Source organism: Dipteris shenzhenensis, chromosome 3 (assembly GCF_047967505.1).
Source record: "Dipteris shenzhenensis isolate YYH24624 ecotype China chromosome 3, Dip_SZ_1.0, whole genome shotgun sequence".
In the NCBI taxonomy this organism is placed as follows: Eukaryota; Viridiplantae; Streptophyta; class Polypodiopsida; order Gleicheniales; family Dipteridaceae; genus Dipteris; species Dipteris shenzhenensis.
In genome coordinates, this window is record NC_141598.1 from 61,603,963 (window position 1) to 61,612,936 (window position 8,974).

The following is an 8,974-nucleotide window of genomic DNA, read 5'->3' on the forward strand; positions in this document are numbered from 1 at the left end:
AGAGCTAGTGGGGCTATGCGATTTTGGTTACTAGTTTTGATTGCAAAGGTGACCGGTTCACCTATTAATTTGCTTGTGGGATGTATTCAAGTGCTAGCGTGATATGCACTTCTTGGAATGGAAATGCCCATAGTTGCTATTACATATGCTTTCACATTTAAGCTACATCGCTGATGGATTGTCTATATACCATGACTGTGCTCCGAGTACGCATTCCTGATAATGCGCTTACCTTCAGTACAACAAGGCTTATAGTTCATGTAAGCAACATATTGACGACCTTCATGTGTTTAATGGCTGGTTCTAATGAACAATAGTGTGGTTATGAGCCCTTGGAGTTTGCATGTGTGCCTTATGTTAGTGTATGAGAACTCTGGTACTAATGTTATTGATTGACCTACACATTTGCTGGCTCATGCCATTTCTACATTTGTGCTTTCTCCATGCTTATCTGAGGCTAGGCACGATTATTGATGCTTTAACGTCTTGCTTGGTTATGCCATTTGTGTGTAGTGGGCTCTTTGTGCCAATAGCTTTGCTTTTGATAACGTTTAGTGTGGAGGTGCACTTTCATGTGAAATGATCATGGTTGGGATTAAAATGATAATGGATTTGCCTGTGGTTGGAGATGGCGAGCACCTTTGGTGATCTCGTTTGCCTTTGCTAGTGTACTGATGGGCTATTGCATATATCTACATTTAAGGTTCTCGATTTGCTGACAATTCTGCGTTGTAGTTTCCCCTAACTGATATGTTTTGATTGATAGATATTTTATAGTCATAGCCTACTGTAGTGTGGACTCTGATGATCGCTTATACTCCTGGCTAGGCTGCATAACATCTAATTGTGTACAGTGAAGGTCACATATGCATGTGATTGCTCGGGCCATGTGTCATTGTTCCCTACCACTTACTATTGTTATTACTACTTTAGTGGCTCTCCATGGGCAATCTGGTTGCTTACACACACATAACAGATTACAGTATGTGCTCTCTGTCAAATTCTCCTGAGTCGCCCATGGATGTCCTTTATTTTATATTTATATCTAGCTCTTAGGATATAGCACTAGATGTCCTTATGTATTTACTCATAAAGCATACATTTACATCCCCACTTTTCTTAGATATTTTGCTAGTTAGTTTTACTTAAAAGTTTTTTAGTTCTTTTAGCCTTAATTTTCTTGTTTCTCTTGGATATGCATACATATATAGTTGCCCTAATATTAATTTTTGTAAGTTCCCTATAGCTTTCATAGGTAATGTTAAATTTGTAGTAATTTAGTTACATTAATCTTCTCACTCTCTATCTCTCCCTCTTTCTATAATGTTTATAAATATATACATTTCCACGGTAATGCCTTCACTTATTACTCAATAAAAAGGGTTCTTGTTTCCCTCACTCCTTAAAATTTTCAATTATTTATTAAGATTTCAATGTATATACTTACATTTCTATATTTATATTTGTAAATATATGTATTAATCTTTATATTAAAAAAAAATCATGACAATTATCAATTTTTTAAAAATTTCCCTCATTTCTTTCTTTTTTCTAGCAAGTTACTTGATTAGTCTATTTTTTCTCTACCTAAATTTCCTACCATAAAACCCTTCTTCTTTTCTTATTTAAACTTATTTGGACTTTATTCATTCCTAGAATCGGAATGGATGTTAATATTAAATGTTATTTAGGATCTAAAACACTTGGCATATTAAAACGTACTTTAAATTTTGGTTTGGGAGTTCAATAATGGTTTTTATTTAAGGTTCTTATTTTTTAATTTAAACTTCTTTGGACTTTATTCATTTCTTGAATCCGAATGGATGTTATACATTTAAATGTTGTTTAGGATCTTAAACACTTGGCATATTAAAATGTACTTTTAATTTTGGTTTGGGAGTTAAATAATGGTTTTTATTTCTTCACTGAAATTTCTTGCACTCCTTTAAGGCATCATCTTTATATAAACTTAATTAAAATAGTAATATCATCTTTTAGCTATTATTAATAATAGGATTCTTCTTCCAATAGTTCTAAATTGTGTGTATGCTTTCATACATTTCAAACTCTTAAGTTAATTGTAGGTCTTTTTCTAACATAGGATTTCCAAGCTCAATTATTCGCGATAATAAGAGCAGGGATTATCCTCCCAAGGATAAGATTTCACAAATATTGTAATCCCTACTCAGACACACTTGTTACTTCATACACATTTCACCTTCAACTTTTGTATCTAGAAGGTCATTTGGTTCTTTGGTAAAAGCGATAACAAGTCGGGGTGAATAGGGCATTACTTGTCTACCCAATCCAAGCTATGATATTCTAACACTTAGTTTCTCTTGGATGGTGGCAAGTAAGTTAACCCCAACCTTGGAGTTTGGACTTCTGAAAGGATTCGACACTTGGACTTCATATGTACTCTTTGCTTATGATGGACAATTATTCTCTTACTATGCATGTACCGATTTGTTTTATATTTTTGCCAATTTAAGTACCATTGTCAAGGTGTCTATGGAATGGGATAAGCTACTTTCATTCTAAACTCTCAAATACTCAAATATTCAAATTCTCAAAAATATTTGTTAGTATTTTGTAGACGTTATCCAAATGATTTAATTAACTATATGGTTCAATTATGATGGGATTATTAAATCTACACACACACACACACATACGCATGCACGCACGTGTGCACACACACACGAACATGCACACACATACACATAGGTAGCACTCACCATGTAGCCCCATCGGCTATTTGTACGTTGGCCCAGAGCCCTTTATTTATAACACAACGCACATTTCCTTCAGCATCTGGTTTATGTCTTTGTGTTCATTATGCAAATGTCTCCATATAGTATGACCATGCTATACATACCTTAGTAGTACTTTGATGCTCAATTTCCCCCCATTCCCCATAGCATCGATAGTCGTAGTAGGTGCTTAGGATAGTCAAGATGTTGCATCATCAAGTACGACCATGCTACACATACCTTAGTAGTACTTTGATGCTCAATTTCCCCCCGTTCCCCATAGCATCGATAGTCGTAGCAAGCGCTTAGGATAGTCAAGAGGTTGCACCATCAAGTACTTGAGTAGCAAGGGAAAAGACCGCTATTAGTGGAAGATATTTTCTATCAACATGTACCATAATATATTTCACCTCCCATTTGACTTGCCATTATTAGTAGACTCTAAGAGTTTGTCCAAATAGGTTTGTGTAAGATGAGCCACATAAGGACTTGCATTTTCTTAGGTTCGCTTTTGAGCCATATGTCTTCAAATCCACTAGCTAAGTGAAGATGGAGTCTCCTCTGGACCATCTCATATTGATGGTTCTAATCATATCAATAGCAACTTCTTTGGGTGTGATTTAGGGAGAAGAAGTCAATTCCTATCAATTAGTAATGAGAATGTACCTCAAGCTTGGTTACTATCCAAAAAGGGGCTGGAAGTATGGGATTGGTTATGGGAAAAAGCAGAGTTAACGTATTGGGCATCCATGAAAATGACCTCATAAAATCCTCCGTCTGCCTTATAAACAACCCTCAACAAATACGCAATTAAAAGAGGATAAAATAAAATTTCTTTTTGTATGCAAGGAATATTAAAATGTTTGTCATATATCAATCGTATTAACTCACATGAGCTATTACTCCTTTTAAAGTGTAATTGTCGGATTGTGAATAACAATTCAATATTTATTCATACCCACCTAAGATTGTATTTTTTCTCTTACCAACTAATAAAACTAAATTATGGGAGTATGTGGGATTCCTAATGACATAGAATGGGCTATTGCTTGTGAATGGCCAAACAAAACATGAATTATTGGTGCACACACAAACATCTCATGGTCCTTACCATGTAAATGCAAATAGATGAGGGAACTAAAATATTGATAATGATGTTAACTTAGTATCACACATGGTGAAAGGCATAAAATGCTTGGTTAAATATTCTCCTTATTATTCTTTTGTTACCCCCACTTTATTCAAAACATGAGACAATGGGTTTTAATTGTTATGAAGCATTGACTAGGTTTAGCAAAACATACACACAATTATTGGAGTTCCACTATTGTTAAAGTATTGGCACATGAAAGAAAGATAAGAAGGCATTGATGCTTGTGTTGATATTATTATGCAATAACTTTAATCTATACTAAGAAAAGGGAAGTATGTATTCTGCAATAGTTAAGAAGAATACGAGTGTGTGGGGTGAGATGTGATGGACATGAGGTTGTCATACATAAAATGGAGATGTGAAGGATGCGAGGTTGCCATACACAAAATCAGCAAGAGGTGTAAACCTTTTGACAAGTGTATAATGCCATGGAGACTTTCTAAGGGTTGGGTGGGAAGTACGAAAGGGAGAGCTAAAAATCTAGTGTGAAAGGGATGGAGAAAAGTGAAGTTGGGAAAGGCAAAAATAAACGTCCACCTATAAAGGGCATGCACCTTACACCGTCCACCTATAGATCAATATAAACTTCCTTGAAAAGAAAACAGTTCGTAGGTGAGTCGCGAGAACGCCCATTTCCTTCGCCTTGGATTGTGCCTCCATCTCCGCTGCCATCCCACCTACGTCTCATGTTCATCATTCCATCTCCTCCAACTCGTACCTCTGCAGATCTCCATCCACTTCTTCGCAACGACTCCCACGCGCTACGACGATAAATATCTCATCAGGTTGATTGAATGAGCACCGACCCATTTCGTAAGCCTTCTGCTAGACTCGGCTTTCGTAGAATGAAGTTTCTCTTCTTCGCTCCGAGTTTTTCAAGGCAGCTATAGTATGCGGAGGTGTTTTCCAGCAAATCCATCAGCTGTCCAACTTCTTGACCTGCAAAGCATCACGCCTGCATGGGGCTCCTTCTGTGTTAGCATTGGTGTGGAAGTAAGAAGCGAGGCTGACCAAGAGATTTAGGACGAATTGTCATAATGTCGTGGTGAAATTGGCTGCCAGTCTAAGCCATAAAGGTCTGCAAATGCTTGGTGATTCTTGTATTGCCTTTTAAAAGTATTCTTGGATTGCGGATTTTTAAGTATCTTCCCTGTACGTTCCTTCCTCCTGATGGAAATTTAAATCAAAGGTTTATAATATCTGCCTTTTGTCCTAAGAGCATTGGGGAATAAGGTGGAAGATCTTCCAAAGGTTAATGATGACATGCTCTGCCTGCAATCAGTATTAACCATCCATGTTTCTAAAAGTTTTTCCTTGCTGCTAAATACCAGATGGTTTTCACGACAATAGATGAAAGGAAAGGGCACAAGGGGAAGAACACGAACTCAAAGGTTTGCTTGCTAGAAGTTTTCACTACGGCAAATGGGAGCAAAGGGGGATTGTGTTTTGATGACCCCTCCCAAGACCAACAAAACTCCTATATTAGTCATAGGGCTTCTTTCTTTGACTTCCCGCCTGCAAAGCGCACTCCTATTATTTTTTCCTCAATTCTCACAAGAGGTGATACCCTTGCACAGAGGACCCCACTGACTTTCACATCCTATATATCCTCAAGGGTTATCAGTTGCGATCCACAGAAGACTTAATCTCCTCTAGACTAAAGAAGACTAGCAATTGACTTCTAAAATGGGAGATAACTCTTTTATCCTTGTCCTTAATGCAGTGTGACACAGGTTTTTTTCAATCCCTTTGCTCTCTACAGGGCTGTAACCATAAGCTATGGAGAAAGAGAGAGAGAGAGATTATTAATGTCTTTGGGAGACCAAACTAGTATATGATGCAAAAGTACATCATACAGGGTGTGAAGAAGACCATGGGAGATCCTAAGGGAGCATCCCGATAGCGTTTAAGCCTTTAATGGTCAAGCCTGTATAGGGGCGCTTGTGCAGAGCGGTACTTCCATGAGTGTTAAAATGGTCCAAATCTTGGACAAGCTGAGTTTTTGGGTTGGAGCTGGTTTAAACAAGGCAATGATCCTCTCTCTGTCTGATACCAACGGTTGAAAGGATTGGTGAATGCTAGTGGTTTGACAAGGCCCTCTCTTGGTCCAAGATGAACCACATGTCATTGCAGATGTGCCTGTTTATCCAGCACAATAAGGGGTTCCCCAAGCCCCTGCGCTCTCCCCAAAAAATTGGGCAAAAGATATTTTAGCCCCATGAATGCGCCCCCACTTATTTGCCCCTGCAAATGTGCCCCCACTCTACGTGGGATATATAGGACCTTAATCCCTCATATTCTAAAGCAATATTGGCCATATGCGAGGGGTAAATTCTAGAAAGCATCCTTTAATGTGATATGAAGGGTGTCTGTTCCTGGCTTTTGTTTATTCTTTTCTTAGAGCAACTTCTTATCTAGCGCAGCTATCTGTGGCTATTAGGATCATTTGCATATGGTAGGTTGTAAATTGAACGTCTAATGTGCGGTCCTGATCATTGTCACTTCATGTGTAAAGATACGATTTGCTCATTTGATTTTGAGCAGTGTTCTTTTGTTTGACACCTTGCTCTTGTCATTGATTATAATTTTTTGGAGATGTATATGAAGTATTGGCATCCTTATATTCAGATAGCAGAATCCAAACTAAAGGATCTCCTCTATTTAGGAAATTTATATCCCGCTTATCGTCCTATGATTGTTTTCCATATAGGAAAAACTTTTTGGAGAATGCGTGTACTATTGCCCCTGTTTGCATGTGACATCCTCACTTTAGACTCCAGTCTCCTCTAATGATGTCATACCTCTTTATTTGATTACCCTGTCTGTTTGGTGCTCATTTTAAGTGCTATATCTTTGGTAAGGTTGCCAGAATCTCAATTCCATGCAAGATGTGAGATTTACACTAACGGGCTGCTTGATGCTTGGGTCAGGATAATCGTAGTTGCAGCATTTGAGGTTGTTGGTGGGGACATGGACTTCAGAAGAGATTGCTCTTATTTGGAGAATGAAGTTCAATTATAAGTTTTGATGATGCTCATGGATTGACTATCAAAGTTCATTCTCCATGTGTTGGATTGACGATCAAAGTTCACTCTCCATTCGTTGGTGATCAAAGTTCACTCTCCATGCAATGCATTGAAAAAGGAAAATGCACAGCAATGATGATAAACTGTTTGATCCTCTGCTGTCAGAATGTTCAGGTAGAATGCAGCAGCATGTGAACAAGTCAGAATACAGCTCAAAATTCAACAAAAGGATAAGACATTGCCACAGTGCCCCTTGCCGTGAAGTGAATGGTAGATGTCCCAAACAAAAGCTGAAGGATGCGCCTTTCAAGCGTAACTTTGGAAATCGTGATTCTAAGTCTACACTTTTGAAAGGATTTTTGGTATTTATCACCTATCTGGGCATTGGAACGGTAAGTTTTTTTGCAATGGAGCATGAACTCCAAGGGGAGAGGACACATGCTGTTATTGATGCTCTTTACCTTTGTATTGTGACCATGACAACTGTTGGTTATGGAGATCTTGTTCCTGATGGTATTCCTGCGAAACTCTTCACCTGCGCTTTTGTTTTTGTGGGTTTTGGTCTTGTGGGTTTGCTTCTTGGAAGCGCGGCAGATTTTCTTGTTGAAAAGCAGGAGACTATGTTAGTGAAAGCCCTCTCTAGCAAACAATATTCTGAAGACGTAAGAGGTTTTCAGCAAATATATAGAATGCGCTGGAAAGTGGTCATAGCTGGGGCAATAGTCCTGGTACTCTTTATCATTGGCTTAATTTTCCTTGTAATAGTGGAGAGAATGAGCTTCCTGGAAGCCTTCTATTGTGTTTGTGTGACAGTGACAACCCTTGGTTATGGTGATGAGAGTTTTCATACACTTGGAGGTCGGAGTTTTGCAGTCGTATGGATTTTGGTCAGCACAATAAGCGTTGCCCAGTTCTTTTTATACATCGCAGAGCTGTACACTGAGGGGAGAAGGCAGTCATTGCTGCATTGGGTACTTACACGAAAGACTACCTTCTCGGACCTTGAAGCTGCTGATATGGATAATGATGGAGTTGTAAGGTGAGTTTCTAAAAGTTTATACGTAATCATATATTCTTAGCTTAGGAATATTGACATCTTGCTTCTGAAGTCATGTAGTCTTAGCGACATTTCACTAGATCAAATTTGGTCAAGAGTTGGGTTTCGTAAGTTGCTTGGATGAATCCTGTTGTAGACCGAAAGTGAGTCCATACTGTCTATCTAATTTCTGGAACTAGTGCTACATGCATGATGGATATCTCAAACAGCACTTGAAAGGAACCTTCACAGGACACATATGACGAACCTGTCTTGTATTAAAATTTTTGTCTCCATTCTGAATGCAGTGCTTCTGAGTTTGTCCTCTACAAGTTGAAGGAAATGGGAAAAATTGAGGAGCAGGACATTGCAGAAATTTTGAAGGAGTTTGACACACTCGATGTGGACAACTCCGGAACTTTAACTGCATATGATTTGAAGTTAGCTCAAACAGCAGAATCCTGAAGGCTTTTGAGTAGTGTATGCGATGCGCTCACACAGGCTGTGCAGTTTTTTACTTGTTTGGGCATCAGAGGGGTGACAGGATGCACATACTCAAGTGAAAGCACGTGTATGACATACAAATTGAGTTTTTAGGGATCAGACGTGTGTTGCTAGTAAGTTGCTGGATCAACTTTAGCAAGCAGCTACCACATATCATGTAAGGCGTTTATATAGAGGAAGGCAGGCAACTTGGTGTAGGCTTGAAGGAAAGAAGCCTATATTTGCTATGACACCTGCTGCATGTTCGAATTTGCTCGTGCTAGTTGTTTGAACAATGAAAGAAACATCCCTCACCCTGAACCAAAAAATAAAAGGAAAGGAAAACATCTTCACATTTTTTTTCCCATTTTGAAGGTAAAGCACCATATGTCTTCATCCAACACATCATAAGCATGCGGCATTTCTTTCCTTAAGAGACTCCAAAAAAGTTGCTCCATCTCTTTGAGTAACCATCCACCAATTTATCCCTCAAAGAGACCAATGTAAACACCAAAATATATAT

General features: G+C 38.4%; 1 protein-coding gene across 3 annotated transcripts; it reads left to right on the forward strand.

Moving 5' to 3' along the window:
* Positions 1-4,528: 4,528 nt before the first annotated feature.
* KCO1 (Outward rectifying potassium channel protein) lies at positions 4,529-8,721 on the forward strand. 3 transcript variants are annotated; one of them, XM_087372703.1, is made up of 3 exons: positions 4,529-4,719; positions 6,837-7,971; positions 8,277-8,721. In XM_087372703.1, the coding sequence occupies exons 2-3, from the start codon at positions 7,055-7,057 to the stop codon at positions 8,431-8,433; spliced, it is 1,074 nt and encodes a 357-aa protein (XP_087228829.1). In that variant the 5' UTR covers positions 4,529-4,719; positions 6,837-7,054; the 3' UTR covers positions 8,434-8,721. The 3 variants fall into 3 exon arrangements, with proteins under 3 accessions (XP_087228829.1, XP_087228828.1, XP_087228831.1); XM_087372702.1 differs by having other exon boundaries at positions 4,529-4,691; XM_087372705.1 differs by lacking the exon at positions 4,529-4,719 and adding an exon at positions 4,754-4,982.
* Positions 8,722-8,974: the final 253 nt, after the last annotated feature.

Excerpts from the sequence above, each read along its gene's own strand:
- KCO1 (XM_087372703.1), top strand. The coding sequence starts at position 7,055 with ATGCACAGCAATGATGATAAACTGTTTGATCCTCTGCTGTCAGAATGT. Across the intron at positions 7,972-8,276 it reads GATAATGATGGAGTTGTAAG|TGCTTCTGAGTTTGTCCTCT; the intron begins GTGAGTTTCTAA and ends TTCTGAATGCAG.